Source organism: Sardina pilchardus, chromosome 21, assembly GCF_963854185.1.
Source record: "Sardina pilchardus chromosome 21, fSarPil1.1, whole genome shotgun sequence".
In the NCBI taxonomy this organism is placed as follows: Eukaryota; Metazoa; Chordata; class Actinopteri; order Clupeiformes; family Clupeidae; genus Sardina; species Sardina pilchardus.
Genome location: NC_085014.1, coordinates 29,210,880 through 29,228,746, shown reverse-complemented (window position 1 = coordinate 29,228,746; position 17,867 = coordinate 29,210,880). Strand labels below are relative to the sequence as shown.

General features: G+C 40.3%; 1 protein-coding gene across 1 annotated transcript; it reads right to left on the bottom strand.

Moving 5' to 3' along the window:
* Positions 1 to 2,854: 2,854 nt before the first annotated feature.
* On the bottom strand, positions 2,855 to 15,968 carry hspa9 (heat shock protein 9). The gene is made up of 18 exons (XM_062524753.1): positions 15,839 to 15,968; positions 15,610 to 15,744; positions 14,594 to 14,652; positions 14,406 to 14,493; positions 13,087 to 13,268; positions 12,662 to 12,786; positions 12,502 to 12,575; positions 12,243 to 12,349; positions 11,925 to 12,087; positions 11,341 to 11,433; positions 9,844 to 10,053; positions 7,215 to 7,442; positions 5,370 to 5,474; positions 5,165 to 5,282; positions 4,960 to 5,054; positions 4,774 to 4,866; positions 4,487 to 4,627; positions 2,855 to 3,917 (listed from the first exon to the last, which is right to left on the bottom strand). Exons 2-18 carry the CDS (start codon positions 15,691 to 15,693, stop codon positions 3,819 to 3,821), a joined length of 2,064 nt encoding a protein of 687 aa, XP_062380737.1. The 5' UTR covers positions 15,694 to 15,744; positions 15,839 to 15,968; the 3' UTR covers positions 2,855 to 3,818.
* Positions 15,969 to 17,867: the final 1,899 nt, after the last annotated feature.

Below are 17,867 nucleotides of genomic sequence, written 5' to 3'. Positions count from 1 at the left end.
TGTAGTGACTGGCCATAATAAATGAATGGGTGAGACCACAAGTGTAAAATTGAGTCCAGGCACATAGCTCAGATGGACAGCATGCGTGTTTGTGTATATACATTGCGACGCACGCACGCACGCACGCACGCTGCTTCTATGACAGCCCCCACGGGAACCTCTCCCCAGAAGAATATTTTCCCCCACAGAAAAAATGTGCTATTTTACCATCAATATCTACAGTATTTTATCATCAATATCAAGTTGTTTAATCACAAAACATAGCCAAGTGATAGTGTCAGGCATGTCACACATGTCTGCTGTAAGGGTTGGAAAGGACCATCTTCAATGTTGCTGACATATACTGTACTGTAGGTGTGCAAAGCATACTCTGTTCATCGTATCAATGGACAAATGAATCACAGAAAATGTAATTGAGATTACAGTAACATGTGTTGCTTGAGAGAGAAAAAATGCTTTGTCCTGCAGCACCATCTAGTGACAGCTAAAAATAGTTGTCATGTGTGGCAAATTCCATTCACATGGTTCAAATTTCATTAAAATGGGGTTAAGTTATTATGAACTCCGGGCAGCGAAGCGGTGCTCATGAGCAATTTTCCGTCAAGGATTCCAGAGACATGGAAAGACTGGGGTGCACGAAACTTGGTGGGCATGTAACCCCACAGATAGCATGGAACCAATGTTATTTGTTTCCGTCCCTTCAAATAGGACAATGATCCAAAGCACACAGCAATGGAAAGTCAATTGGTGTCAGAGAAAGAAAAGGCCCAATCCAATCCAAATTCAACATTTGTGGAAGGAGCAAAAGATCAGGATTCACAAGAGAGCCCCTCTGAAATCAAATTGATGATCTGTTTAGAAGAAAGCCCATCTCACACCTGAATACTGCAACTGATTAACTGAATATTGCAAACTGATAGTTTCATCATACAAGAAAGTCTCATTGTCATTACAAACAGAGTTTTCCATAAAATATTTGAAAATTGCATTTGGTGCTTTCAATATTTTTTGGATGTTTTTTTCCAATGAATTCCTGAGTTAATACTGTCTGGTGAAAATTTCATGAGAATAGCCTCATTGGAAATATACTTATGGAAAATGTTGCCCACTGAGACACTGACATGAACTGCCACAATCAGGTGACACTCATACTGTCCCCAGTTAAACCATCAGCTCAAGAGCCCTTGAGAGGCTTCGTTTGGCAATAGAACACAGACCCATGTTCAACCATCTGGTTGTGGCATGAAAAGGGAACAACTTCAAATCTTTAGACCACCCTGTGTTGACTATCAGGAAGCTTCATTGTGAGACAGCTCATCTATGGAACATGAGCTCAAGATCACTGTAGTAGGAGGTAGTGGTGAGAAGAATAGAGAGAGCGAGCACACAAGAGGGAGGGGACGTCTTCATGGGGCTGTGCACCAGCAGGTCTACGGTGTCACTGGCTCCGAGTGCTCATGCTCTGAGCCATATGGAGGAACAGGGAAACGAGGCTGGGACACCTCACTGGGACGAAAGACTCTCCATGGTCCAGAGCACCAAAGTGGTCAAAGCCAATGAGACCAGTGGACTCCGCAGTGGTGGCCCAAACCCACCGGCCAAAGGCTATCTGGAACTGGCCAGCAAAGGTGAAGCTGAGCCTCAGACGTCCAGGGAGGCAGAGGAAGAAGAGGACACAGATGGTGATGGGGACCTGGAAGAACTGCTCAACTTCTCTGACAGTGAAGGGAGCCTGAGAAGTGAGTTCCTGGAGTGAAAATACTGTACGTGCACAACTGTGTCTGGGAGAAGTCTGACAGTGGTGCCATACACAGAGGAGTTGGCCCATGTGAAAACTAAATATATACATGTGGACTGTAATTGTTTATGAAAACAACTTTCATTTCTAACACCTGTGAATGGGTCATGTTTTGTATACAAGAGGCAACCCAGTAGTGCTAAACATGTCAAGCAAATATAAGACTTGGTTTTCTATGTTTTACTTTATATTAAAGGTCATAATTTAAGATTTTCACTCTCACCAAGACTGCTTTAACTTTATAAAATAAAATCAGATTTTTTTAACTGTAAACTTACAAAAATGTCAATAAACACCATCTGAATAATGTATTCCATCCTTTAAAGGAAGACACCTTGGTAAATTCTTTGTTGATGTTGATGGAAACACTAATAGCAAGGTTGAAAGACAAGATGCAAAAGCTGTGACTCTTGCTTTAGTCAATTCCCATACTATCATGAAACTCTAGCACCTACGGTGAAGATTCTGTGAGTCTATTCTCTTTTCAGTGGTGGCATGCTTAGTTGCTCTTGACATCACTGACAGATGATGCCCACTTGGAACTCACTCCTTTCTGTGATGATCCTTTTAACTTGAAAAGCCCATGACATGACCGCAGTACAGGACAGTTAGTCATCCTCTTTCTACACAGGACTTGGAAGCTGCATTATCAGCTTGATGCAAGTCAAGTTGATCACACATGGACTTTGCCATGAGGCTGCCATTTCACTACTCTTCAACACATCACATAAGACGCTATAAGAATTTGCATTTACCTCACTGGCAACAACCTTTATCACACTGGGTACCTCTTTATTCTCGTTTCAACAGTGTTCTGGGAATCTTTTGGATTGGCTTGCATGCTGGCAAAACACATTAAGGGGTATCTAGCGAGTATACCTGACAAGATATACTGTATTTCCTATACACAAAAGTCACATATTGCAATACCAGGCTTTCTGGCACAATGGAAATTATGTATGTAATTCTTCAATTTCTTAGTTTAACCAGTGAGTCATCACAATAAGTTTTACACAGTAAAAGCATATGATTTAAAGCACTTCAAGACAAGAAAAACACATTTAAATGTTTTATTACAAAAGACTGCTGTGTAATCATCAATCACCTCTTAACCCCTTTTTATATTATTACTTCACAACTCCATAACATTAAACCTCACTTCATACATAATTCCACAGCCTGCATGTGAGTGAGGCCTTCAGAATCTCAAAGGCCGCTTGGGGCTTGATGCATTCTTTCACAATAACCATGACCTAAAGAACTGAAAACGTCAAGCATCAGTATTTGCTGAAAGTCCAATCTTGCAGATCCAGGTCTAGAAGCGTTCTGCACATTAACATTATTTATGGCCTGGTGTTGGAAAAAAAGACCCGGTAATGTTCTACATTTATGATGCATCTCACAGTATGTGAACTTGACAAGGAGAAGAGTTTCAGGCTTCAGTAATCAATGGCAGAATGTGCAACAAAATGGATGGGGAGCAGCCAAGTCATTTCACTCAAAAGGTCACACTCCACATTGTATCCCCTTTGAGGAACGCATTTAGGCGTCACTATTCCAGACACCGCTGATGTGAATAAGGAACAAGACATTCTACCTCCAGCTGGGGCATGCACATCTTGAGAGCTCGCTAGGGGAGAGAATTAACCTAAAACATGTGAGGGGGTTTTCAACCCCTGAGACCATTTATAGCCATGAGGACAACTGAAACAAAGGAAATAATCAGATGAACATTGAACTACTATAGATATCTACACATGTTCACAGATTACTGCCAATGAGAATGAGAGAAAAAAAAAAAAAAAAAAAAAAACATGTAATAATAATTTGAGCTATCAAATTACAAAGAGATTTAGATAGAAGAATTTAACAGACTGATAATATATGGTAAATTTTACTGCAAAAACACAGTATGTGAGAATGACTTGAATGCAATGAACGCTCGGGATAGATAATGTGTCCTCCAGGATCCCAAGCCTTTCAGTTCTTTAGTCTGAGACACAATAAATGTGCAAAGGCTCTACTGCTGTCCCTCCTTCTTCTCCTCACCGCCAGTGCTGGAGCCACTGGAGCCACTAGAGCCGCCGGAGCCGCCACTGCCCTCTCTTTCTGAAGCCATCTGAGGGAGAGAACAGGACAGACAACAGGGGTCAGCACAAATATTACAAATCGTATTAAAATAACTAAAATCTAGATATTACAAATCTACAAATTGATAACATCATTGCAGTCAATCCTTAACTTCTATTTCTGAAGGGGCATTTAAGGGCTTCGGTCTGAAACTACCCAACAGGTACGCATAAAAAACCTGCTAGCATAATAACTGGAGTGATGTAGTTGGCATTATCCAGCTTTGAGCTTTTCCTATGGGTGCTCAATTCTGGAGCACAGAGCTCTCGCTATATATTGCATGTCCTGAGTAGCTAGTAGGAACAAGCAAGCGTGCTTATTTGTTCATCACGTGAGCACATCTAAATTAATGTATAGAGGACGTCTAAAGGTTTTAAATGGGTCCCCTGACCTTACAGTGGGAATCCATCTTTTATTCACTACCAACTGTTAAAAGACCAAGGAGGGTTTTTTTCCCCCTTGGTGCTCTTACAATGTTAATGAAATGTTGACTTATTGTCAATTGTTATTCTGGTGTAGATTTGGTGTTTATTTGTTAAATAACTTAGCCATAACCACCTTCTTGTAAGCCATTTCGAACAACTTGAGTGATGCCTGCTGGAGGGTAGTGGCAGCCTGCTTGATGTTTTCGCCCGTCTCTGTGTCCTTCCGTGACAAGAGGTCTCGGACTTTTTCAATCTCCTCTTTCAGCTTTGTGCACTAGAAGAAAATAAAGCAAATAGTGAGAGACATTTTAAGACATCTTCCGGAAACAGTTTCAATTCCTATCCAACTGAAAATACACAGTAAGTAACTATGTAAAGGAGTCTTTATGTTATTTATCCAACAGCAGCTTCAAAGCCTACCTCCTCAGCTGGAAGCTGGTCTTTGAATTCCTCCATCTTTGACTCTGTATCATGGACAATGCCCTCAGCCATGTTCACAGCTTCAACACGATCCTATGGAGCACGGCCATTAGTACAGCAAATACCAAGAACAAACAACATCCTACAACATGGCCACTAATGGTTTCTACAAAATGCACACATTACCTTCCTTCTCCTGTCCTCCTCTGCGTATTTCTCTGCATTTTTGACCATGTTCTCAATGTCATCTTTGCTCAACCCACCAGAGGACTGGATCACAACTGGAGGCACAGAAAGGTAGAGATTCATACACACAGGCTCGGCATTCACACAAGCGAGGACTTGCCTCTCTATCAGGCAAACAGGGCTTCTGTCCAGCCTTTTAACTTACTCTGCTGCTCGCGGCCAGTGCCTTTGTCTTTAGCGGAGACGTGGACGATACCGTTGGCATCGATGTCGAATGTGACCTCAATTTGGGGCACTCCTCGTGGAGCCGGGGGAATTCCCACCTGTGAACACAGGAGCACCTCCATCAATAAATCCACTCACCTATGCTCATGGAGGCAAATGAATGAGTCTGAATGTCACTGTCTTACCAAGGTAAACTGGCCCAGGATCTTGTTGTCTGCAGCCATCTCGCGCTCACCCTGGCAAACTTTAATCTCCACCTGTGTCTGTCCATCAGCAGCTGTTGAAAACACCTGAGGGGTGGGGGGGGTGAGTGAATACATATACAGTGCCTATAGAAAGTCATCATACCCTTTTGAAATAGTTACTTTTTTTGTCTTACAGCCTGAAATCAAAACCCATTTTTAAAAAAATCTTTTCCAGTTTTATTAACAAATTTAGCTGTACAACATCAAAATAATGAAAAAAAAGTAAACAGTTCTGAAAATTAATAAAAAATGAAAAACTAGAATAACAGGGTTGGAAAAGTCATCATACCCCTGACTTAATACTTTGTAAAGCTTCCTTTTGCTTTCATTACAGCCATCAATCTGTTTGGATATGTCTCTATTATAGCTTTGCACACCTAGATAGGGGAATATTTGCCCAATTTTCCATACAGAAATGTTAAAATTTAGTCAAATTCTGTAGGGAATGGCGATGGACTGCTCTCTTCAAGTCAATCCACATATTTTCTATAGTATTTAAGTCAGGGCTCTGACTTTGCCACTCAAGGATATTCACCATCCTATCCTTAAGCCACTGCTTTGTTCTTTTGGCAGTATGTTTAGGATTATTGTCGTGTTGGAAGGCGAATGACCTCCCCATCCTCAGCTGTCTAGGAGAGGGACGCAGGTTTTCCTTAAGAATGTGGGTGTATTTGGCAGCATCCATTTTCCCTTCTATCCTGACCAATTGCCCAGTTCCCGCTGAAAAGAAACATCCCCACAACATAATGTTGCCCCAACCATGCTTCACACTAGGTATGGTGTGTTTTGGGTGGTGTACTGTGTTGGTTTTCGCCAAACATTGCGCTTGGAGTTCAGTGCAAAAACACATCTGGAATATTGTGCTACCATGTGGAAAAAGCTTATATGGTCAGATGAGACTAAGATCGAACTTTTTGGAGACTAAGATTGAAGTTTTTGGACTGAGCTCCAGGCGCTAACCAAACACAGTATACTCACCCAAACACACCCAAAACACACCATACCTACTTTGAAGCATGGTGGGGGCAACATTATGTTTTGGGGATGTTTCTCTTCAGCGGGGACTGGGGAATTGGTCAGGATAGAAGGGAAAATGGATGCTGCCAAGTACACCAAAATTCTTGAGGAAAACCTGCGTCCCTCTCCTAAACAGCTGAGGATGGGGAGGTCATTCGCCTTCCAACACGACAAAAATCCTAAACATACTGCCAAAAGAACAAAGCAGTGGCTTAAGGATAGGATGGTGAATATCCTTGAGTGGCAAAGTCAGAGCCCTGACTTAAATCCTATAGAAAATATGTGGATTGACTTGAAGAGAGCAGTCCATCGCCATTCCCTACAGAATTTGACTAAATTTTAACATTTCTGCACGGAAAATTGGGCAAATATTCCCCTATCTAGGTGTGCAAAGCTATAATAGAGACATATCCAAACAGATTGATGGCTGTAATGAAAGCAAAAGGAAGTTTTACAAAGTATTAAGTCAGGGGTATGATGACTTTTCCAACCCTGTTATTCTAGTTTTTAATTTTTTATTAATTTTCAGAACTGTTGACTTTTTTTTCATTATTTTGATGTTGTACAGCTACATTTGTAAATAAAACTGGAAAAGATTTTTTTTTAAAATGGGTTTTGATTTCAGGCTGTAAGACAAAAAAAGTAACTATTTCAAAAGGGTATGATAACTTTCTATAGGCACTGTATACTGACAGAAGACAAAGGGCAGTTTGATAAAATCTAAGAGAAGTTTATCTCAAAAATAGAATCTCAGGTGCAAGTCCATACCTGACTTTTTTTAGTGGGAATGGTTGTGTTACGGTTGATCAGCTTTGTGAAAACACCGCCAAGTGTCTCAATGCCAAGTGAAAGGGGTGTAACATCCAGTAGCAGCACATCAGTGACATCTCCAGCCAGGACACCACCTTGAATGGCTGCCCCAATAGCAACAGCCTCATCAGGGTTGACCGACTTGCTTGGTGCACGGCCAAACACATCCTGGACAGTCTGCTGGACCTGGGGAAGGAAAAAGGGCTTAGAACAAGCTACAGCAGTGTAGGAAGAGACTAGAGGAAAGCACAACATCAAAGCATTGCTGTTGCATACATTTGTGGGAAAGCCAAAGAGCACCAAGCCTTTGACATAGCCGAATGCCCGGCACAATTTTAAATCATCTAACCTTGAGCCTGAGGCTATTTCTGGGGCATCTTCTCTGACGTAGTTATAAAGATTTATCCTGGTCATTGCAAGAGCTCTTCACACATGCCATATATGTCGTGTTCTAGGCTACCCAGCTCTGCATTTCATGCATTAATACTTGCATTGATTTTATTTGAATTTTTAAATAGTAAAAGCCAAAAATATGATACAATTCTTAACTTGACATGCATCTCCCCACAGCAAGCAGTCAGCAGGATGTGTGTGTGTGTGTGTGTGTGTGTGTGTGTGTGTGTGTGTGTGTGTGTGTGTAGAGCAGACTATCCTGATATACAAGAACCATGGTGGAGGGATACTCTGGGGCTGACTATTTACAGAAATATATGGCGTGTTTTAGACTCGTTTTTGAGTCACATTGTTGCTAAACTTATGACGCATCTTTCTACAAAATGGATTGTGCTCCATATCATTAATTTATTCAATAGGCTAAACATATAGCCTTACATCAAAGCTTTAGGCTGATGTAACTTTGATCAGCTGCAAACAACGAGTGGCAGACAAGGCGTGAGGTCACTTATAGGCCACCAGAGATTGCTTTGAGAATCACATAGTTGCAAATTTCATATGATGATGCATCATTCCACAAAATGCATGATTACGTCGATCAAACATCCTATGTGGGCTGTCTAAGTTTCTTTAGTCAGCCAGATTGTTATAAAGGATCTGATTAGTTACTTAACTTTGGTATCATGGAGTTAAATGTTTTATTTTCATTCAGTATTCATTATTGAATATTTAGCTGGAATAATGTCAATTATGGCAATTTAACAGAGAAGGAGGGTAGTAATGGGCGGTATAAACAATATGCGATATAAACGATATAAAACTGGCATACGATAGAAATTTCGGTTATATTGCTCTATCGCGGTATGCATGTTGATGACTAAATTCGGGGCTCCAGAGTGTGTGACCACATGCGCCCAAACTTTTTAAGAGTGCAACCAAAGATCCGCTTTAACTCTCTCTGGTGCAAATGAAAAATATTCTAGGGTCGCAGTGGTGCACCCGACGCTGCTCGGGTGAAAGTATACATTTCTTTCACAGTTTTCGTTGTAAGCTAGGTGGGCAATTTAACAAAAGAATAGAAATAATCCCCCCTCTCCTTGGCCCGCTTTCTCTCCCTCCGTCTCGTGCGCGCTCAATGGACACCCGCCCCCCCACATGCACAATCCAAATAAAACATTCACAATCGTGAAAGCAATGACGCATAGAAGACAAGCTAATTGTTGTTAAATTCGGTTAGCATCATGCTACACATATTTGATTAAAACAATTGCATTCAATTTGACTGATCGTCTCAGTAGGCCTAGTGTTTTCCAACTCCAAGACTCAAAAGGGCCTGTTCCAAGGAGAAAAAGTATCAGCCTACCTTGAAACCTTAAAAATAGTCCTACACATGGGGAAACTGAACAGTCCAACCAGTAGACGATAAGATAGCCAACTATGCTACTTTGTTTACAGTATTTTAAGGCTTAAACCTTAAAGTTGAGTTGTATTATGAATAGTAGGCTATAATCTGCATAAAGTGTGCCGTCATGAATCAGAAATGTAGTATTTTCTCTTTTTATATAATGTTATACTCCAAGGTGTTCCAAGGTAGGCCTAGGGATTTTTGTTATTCAACAGAATGAGGTAAAACTCAAAAAATTTGAATATTGTGCAAAAGTTAATTCATCTCAGTAATTCAACTTAAAGGTGAAACTAATAGGCTATATTAGACTCATTACATGTAAGGTGAGATATTTCAAGCCTTTAAGTATAACAATTTTGATGATTATGCTTACAGCTTATGAAAACCCCAAATCTGTCTTTCCTTATGGTCTATGTAACCTGTTCTGAAATGGGTTTTATCATAATTTTATATCGCAATAGATATCGTTATCGCAATAGGCTGCAATGTATATCGCAATATAGATTTTAGGCCATATCGCCCATCCCTAAAGGAGGGGTATGAATTTTGCCGCACAGTGCATAAATCGGGCGTTTGGGATTAAATAGGGCCAATGTCAATCAGCGCAGGTGTCCGCATTTACCATAATACCAGCGTTTTCCCCCCCACCCCCCAACTTATATGTACGTCACAAACACTATGCATAATGTACAGTATACTGTATATTAGAAAAAAGCAAAAAAACAGTGCAACCTTGATTATTTAGAACTACCAAGAGAGTTGGCTCAACATCATAAATTCTGCACTAACCTTTGGCATACGGGTCATTCCACCGACCAGGAGCACCTCACCGATGTCACTCTTGGCCACTTCACCATCCTGCATGGCCTTCTGGCAGGGGGCGACCGTGCGGCGGATCAGATCAGCTACGATGCCCTCAAACTGAGATCGGGTGAGCTTCATGTTCAGATGCTTAGGGCCAGATGCATCCATGGTCAGATAGGGCAGGTTGATATCAGTCTGATGGAAGAGATCACAGTATTAGCATGTGTACATTTCTGGTGTCAAAGTTTTCCTCTGAAAAACATTCTGCAATAAATCAGATTTATTTAGGCTGAAAAGTTTTTGGGCTCACCAAAAGTGATGTACAAACAAGCTAACAAAAAAGTACTATAAAAGTACTAAAGGTTATACAATGATCTAGCAATCTTTTATCAGCTATGAGGATAATACACAGGGGCGGGCTATACATGGGATTACAGTTCTTTTCTTCGCATTGATTAGAATCTCATTAATAGGCTATCGGGCACTGCAGTTAGTACACAGTAGGGATGTTAACCGGTGACTGTTTGACCGATGGTTGACCGTATCCACGTTAGCCGACCAAAGTTGTCGCTAGTCGGTTAAACAAAAAAAAAGAGGCATCTTAAAATTAGGCTAAAGACAGTGGACTAAACGCTACTACAGCTAGCCATCTCATTCCAAGAAGATCTTTTTTTGCGTGAAGTTAACAAATTATCCCTCTCACTCAATTGTTCATAAGGCTAGGCTACGTAATAAACCAATAAAAACATTTGGCACAAGGTCACAGCGGTGGCAGGTGCGTCTTTTGCAATCTGGAAGTGTGCCGTTGTATCCATTGGTTTTATCATGTTGCAGTCTAAGCAACTTTCCGCATAATATGGGCTTAAATTTGGAAAGACATTACATCTACATTTCAGGAAGGGTCATCAATGGTAACAGATAAGGTAATGATCATCTTTCGTTATTGTTGTTAGCACTTCCTCAAACTAAGCTGCGTCTCTTCGGAGCTGTCATTTTCATAAGTGAGCCGTTTCAGCCATTTCAGCTTCAAATGAGCTTCTAACGCTAGACAAACGCCTTTATTTGCAACGCGATCACCTTGTACCCAAACCATTTTCGGAGCAAAGGAACCATTTGTCCTCCATTTACAAGCTCCTTGGTTTGCAGGACTCATTGGCGCTGTAGGATTTAAAAAAGTGACGTGAGTGAAAGGGCGGCGCCGGGCGGGGCTGTGTGTATGAGCGTAGGACAGAGAGATGAGAGTTGGAAAATTGCGTGGCTGTTATTTCAAATAGCATAATTTATTTTAAACGAATCGGTTAACCGGTTTCAACCGGCTAATGAGCCTCGGTGGTCGGTCAAGAAAATTTTTAGTTTTCGCCATCCCTAGTACACAGGTGCAGTCAATACAAGGTTTTGTCTTTTTGACTTGATTGATTAGCAAAAAATGTCATAAGAAGAGTCCTGCGTAAGGATGGGAGGATGGGAAGAAGTTGTACTCACTTGTAAAGAGGACGAGAGCTCACATTTGGCCTTCTCTGCTGCTTCCCTCACTCGCTGCAGTGCCATGTTGTCCTTTGTTAGATCTACACCAGACTGGAAAAGACAAACTCCATTATACATTCATGTTCACTACTGAATTGCACTAGCAGTACTCTGCAAGTGCATAAAGATATATCAATGTACATCATTAGAATGTGTTTGGTCTAAAAAAGAGATCAATCCAAACCATGCTGACAATTATTATATCACAATTATATTTCATCCTTTTTATAGACTGTAAACAAACCTAATGCAATTTTAAACATCCTGTTTAGGACAATATTCAGTTGTTTTGCAATTTCATCTGTACATAGTCAGAGTTTAAGTATTTAACAGGCAATTCTGCTCCACTAAACTAACAAAACATGGTAAAAGTATCAAAAACAATGTGAAAATTGAGTGTTACTGATATTTGATGAGAACAGAGAGAATTATGATGAGTGATGGACACTTTTATTAGTACAAATAAAATAAGCAAACAGTGATTTTGTTTTATGAATTTCACACAATACCAAAATTTGCTCAATTGACTGGTGTCAACCAACCTCTTTTTTGAACTCCTTGACAATGTACTGAAGAAGGTGCTGGTCAAAGTCCTCTCCCCCAAGGAACGTATCTCCATTAGTGGACTTCACCTCAAAAACACCCTTCTGAATTTCCAGGACAGAGATGTCAAAGGTGCCACCTCCCAGGTCATAAACTACAATGCTGCAAAGTGGGATTAATGAAAAACCTTTACACAACAATCATCATGTTTAATCTCGAAAATAGAAACACTTCTAAATAAAGAGCTTGTTAGCTTTTATACTGTATTTATTATGACTGGAATGCATCAACAACAGTCCCTGTGATTGAATAGTTACATTTTGTCCTGTGTTTTATCCAGGCCATAGGCAAGGGCTGCAGCAGTAGGCTCGTTGATGACACGCAGAACATTAAGGCCTGCAATTTGACCCGCATCTTTTGTTGCCTGCAAAAAAAGGAAATTATTACTAATGGTTGAATATACTACATAAAGGGTCCTTTAGAATCTATCCCCCCCCCCCATCATCAGTATCAATTTAGATAGGTGATATATCATTTATCATTTAAAATGAGAATATTTAGATGCAAGAAATGTACCTGTCTCTGGGAGTCATTGAAGTAGGCTGGGACAGTGATCACAGCATTTTTGACATTGTATCCCAAGTAATTTTCTGAAACAAACCCAAAACCATGAATACAATGCCGACATTTAACATAATAAAGCAATAGTGAAGGGGGAAAAAACCCATTAAGTCACCTGCGGTTTCCTTCATCTTCATGAGAACAAAAGCACCACCTTGGCTTGGGGAATACATTTTGCCATGAGCCTCCACCCAAGCATCACCGTTTGAGGCCCGAACAATCTTGTATGGGACATTTTTCCTAGGGACATAAAAAGGCGTATACTCAAAATTCACTCACTACAGCCAGAGAGAAAACTGTTGCTGACAAAATGCCCCATTCACTATAGATTAACTTGTTTTATACAACTTCAAGCGAAATGACCGCAGGTGGTGTCTTACTGTTGATTTCAATGGAGCATGAAGCAGTTTATTGAAGAAAAAGCTCGATTTTGATTTTGTTTTGTATGCTGCCCTCAATCACATGCTGACTCTAAATGGGCATTCAGTCTAAATGGGTATTCAGATACTCAAACACACATAAATAAAATGAAAAACTCACAGGTCCTTCTGTACTTCAGCATCATCAAAACGACGCCCAATCAGACGTTTGGTAGCATACAAGGTATTGGTGGGGTTTGTGACCGCTTGCCGCTTGGCTGGCATGCCAACCAGCCTCTCTCCATCACCTGTGAAAGCCACGACTGAGGGGGTGGTTCTGGCTCCTTCGGCGTTCTCCAGGACCTGTTACACATTCAAGAGGTTATGGGTCTATAACAGAAGACTGCTGCATCTCAATACATTTCAGTGAACAGTGGCTGTTACTAGTCACATGATCTGAGCGAAGCAACATTTCACATCACTATTGACAAGTCCATTCTGCTAATTACTGTTTTCCTTTCTGGGGTGAATATGGACAGAGTACTGTGGTGAGACTACAGTCTTCTGTTAGGGCTGCACAATTATCACAATATGGAGCAACGCAATTATCTACAAATAATCCTGCACAGTTCATTTGGTCACATTTATGACTTATATTCATGTCATCCTCCTTGCCTGGGCCACTTCTGATTGGTGGGTGTGCGTAGTGCATGAGGGGCACAGAAATTCTGATTGGTGAGCAGTCGGTCTGGGGTGCTGTGCTTCTTGTGCACTGGGCGTGTTCACCAATCAGGGGTGGCAGAAATTGGAGACATTTGGAATATTGAACCAAATCAATTCACTGACCCCAAGAAATCTCATTGCAGTATCGGTCAGAAAAATCAGCCCCATCTTCCATCAAACAATTTAAATAATTTTATTTGTACAATGCCAATTGACAAACGGAAAGGGACAACTCCCTTTTAACAGAATACATATTGGCCCTCATTTATAAAACGTGCGTACAACCAAAAACAGGCGCAAAACAGGCATACACTTGTTTCCACGCAAAGTATGGCATTTATCAATGTGAACGTGATCGGTGCTATACGCTCAAATCTCACGTCTAGTCTGAACTCGCGTACGCAAGTTTTTCAGGCGGCATAGCACCGTGCAGCAGTAAATCGACGGTGGATTAGAAAGTTGAAAAATCTCGGACATAACACCTTTCCTGTACATGTGCAGCCTATTTGCTGTAATGTAGTATATTATATTGACACATTAGATGGCTTAGGATAGCCATATAGGAGATGGTTACTTTCTCATAACATTCATGAATTATATATTTTCAATTATTTTCAATTTTCAACGGGCAAATTTCAGTGTTGTATGGTTTCGTAATGAATGTATTTATTTACCTCCGCCAAGGAGGTATATGTTTTCGTAATGTATGTATATGCATATGTAATGGTTAAACAAAAAATCAATTGCACTGACATACAAACACAATAATGATCTCACCTTTGCCTGTTTACCCTCCATGACTGCAACACATGAGTTGGTGGTACCCAGGTCAATGCCAATCACAGATCCTTTAATTGCCTCTGATCTGCACAGTAAAGAATACAAAATAAAAATGCCGCTAAAATGTAGTAAAAATTAATCCAAACAAGCTACATCAAAATGTCAAAATAGACTTTTGAACTCACGCATAATCTCTTCTGGTCAAGACTCTCAGCGCATCTTGCCTCAATCCATTGGAGGAAGCCTTAAAGCAAAGACATTCAGCACATTAGTGTGTTAATATAATGGGGTGGAGAAGATTCATTTTAGTTAAAAAACGTGAGTTGTGAAACGTGGATTGTGGAGTTAACGTCGCTAACTAGCGTTGATACTAGGGGAAATGCGAAGATTTCGGGTTACGGAACACTACTGGAGGGGGCTGGACGGGCACAGTGTTCAGGGACATCTAACGAAGGTCACGAGCAGATATCTCTGTCGCACATGTGAGGAACGAATGAATGAACCAGTTACAATACCGGAAAATGGCACCACTCAAAGGCACATATTGCTATGGTGAACACTCAAATCACATACAGAGGAGATGTCAACACCGAGTGACATTGTTACGGAACCAACAACGAATCAAGTCCCCGATCTTGGCAAACATTAGCGTCAGTAAGCCATCTACATTTGCTGTAATGTTACACACATTTACTTGCCAACTACGACCATCTGGTGTATGGCCTTGGAAAACAACACGTAGTTATTAAACGAATGTACAAAAGAGTACATCTAACTGAAATAACAAGGTCAATTAACGTGATAACATTACAACACTGGCACAACATATCCATGACTTTCCCAACTATCGCTACTTTAGCTAAACGTTAACGTTTCTCTCATATCTTGTTACTAATATGACTTAACCACAGATCATTATTACAGTTTGGAACAGGTTAACATAAAACAGTATCGAAGTGATCCAACATAACCCTGTCGATGAGACAGCCAAGCAACACATTTGAAATTACATCAGCTAGCATGGCTAGCTAACTAGCTAAAATTTGCGAACATCATGTCCAACGTTAGCATGTCATCGGCTAACGTTAATCGTGGACAGCTTTATCCTTCCATGGCGTAACGTTGTACGTCAATATTTTATGCAAACTCACAATGTCAACTCTACACAACAATGGTTAGCGTATTATACTTAAAGACATACCTTCTTCACCAAGGATGATACCCCTCTTGTAGTAGTCTGGGAGCGAGAAAGGTTTCTCGAAGCTGTTCTAGCAAAATTCAACATCTTGAAACTGGCTGTAAATTAGAGCTTCAAAAATGGGGACCGGTAACTAATCTGAAAAAGACAAATCAAGAAAGGCTCCTTAGAGACGTCATCCACTTTTAAATTTGTTCCCAGATTTAAAAAATCAAGACCCCTGAAAGCTTACCTTGCCTCACAGCTTCAGCAACAGCCACTGTCAAACAGCAATCCTTGGCTACTTCGATGTTACTGTGTTCTGGAATTATCTAACACATGTGAACTGCACCGATGAGCTCCGGTTGCACCATGCATTGCTCAGAGGACCCTTACGTAGTGGCAGTTGGAGTGCCTGAAAGGACATTTGAATTTAACATGTCATATCACAAATAAACTGAGGGATTTTCCATTTTATGTAGAATTGTTAGTATCAATTAAATGTATATATTATTGTAATGGTCAATAATCCCTGTCTTTTTAACAAACAAAACGATTTGTGAACAGGCATTTGCAACCTCTGACGCAGAGGATTCTGAAGGTCAGGGTGAAAAAAATATTGTGGATTACATCAGAACCATTGTGGGTGATAGAGTTGAAGATGATTGAGTTTAATTGTGTGTTTAAAATGTTTTATTGTGCTGCAGGTGTTGACTATTTTATTTATCCGTATAGTAAAATGGCAGTTTTTTAAAATTTCAAATGCATGTAGTTGCTAACTGGCAGGGTAGAATGCTCTGTGTGTGACATTAATGACACTAAATACCAGCCTCATGATTTTCTTTTAGACTTCTATCTTGTAGGGCACATATACAGTCATTGTCTAGAACAAAACATACGCAATGCAGTAAGCTCGCTCTCTGAGCCATTTGTCACACCATTCTGTTCTTCATTGTAGGCCTAACATCAAGGCTATTTGATTTGTGCCAAAGAATAGCACTGTTCAGCTGTTTTTGTTTGTAGAGCAAGAAATTGTCTACTTAAGGTGAAAACCACAAAGGTGTGTCGGAGCAGGTGCAGTGTCAGGCTGACTTCATAACACTGGGATGGGATCTGCCATCACTTTTCTGGTGGACATTACCTTGTCCACCTTTGTGCCAGTGGAGGTACCACAGTTGACAAAACGAATGTAACTTTTACACCAACAAAAAATAGAACAATGTGTGATAACATTCTCAAGTGAGTAGCTGTGAATAGTCAGAAGTCAGACGCACAAAGTGGGCAGAGTCAGGCCAATAAAATATAGAGAATATAAAGAAAGATTTAAAGATTCCTGTTTAGATAGATGTTGTCAGTATAATAGTTCATTACGTTTAGGTAATGTTTTGATGATTGAAAATGTACAAAGTTGCTTTTTGACATCTGTGTGACATCAATGTCAGTGAGACTGCCAGGATTCACATTTGCAGTTAACTTTTACAATACTGTACTGTTACCAGATCATGTCATTCACTTAAGGCCGAGACGGTTGATACAGTATAGGCCTAGGCTATTAGACGTGCAAACACAGGAAACACCCCTTTGGCAGAACTATGTGCAGTATGTACCTAACTGAGAGTTCACCTCTCAGTTTGTTGATCACTGGTTTATAACACTAATGTAAATGGCAAAATATACTTAGGCTTAATGATACATTTGACCCTGTACCGTAATGGGAAAAGTATCGAGCAGCCTAAACTAGGCCTATAGACTATTGTCTGAAAGCATATATACTTAGATGTGATATAACATGAGCTGAGATATGTCCCACATTCCTCCAGTGTTGCTGTATGGCCATACAGTATGTAGGCTAGTCATGTAATGTAGATGGACCAAATGTACAAAGTATCTATTTTAGCCTGTATCATTATGGGAAAATGAATTAAACAATCTAAAATGTATTTTCTAAAGTTCTGCCCTCTAGGCGTGGTAAACAAATGAAATGTTCCATGGGATACATTTAGGCCTACATTTCCAGTCTTGGGATTGTTTTATGAAATATGTATTATCCAAAAATGTTGTAAACTGACTGATTTCTAGGGGTTGTTCTGTAAAAAAGACAATCAATTTGTCAACGCAAAAGTTATATAGTTATATATTGCGAGGGAACGCAAAAGTAGCCTATTGCGAGGTCACGCAAAAAGTATTGCGAGGGAACGCAAAGGTGCACTTAAAAAATATTCACCCACCTGACCCTTCCCGGGCTCCGTAGGTTATAGCTAAGAATTTTTTTTTTATTTTAT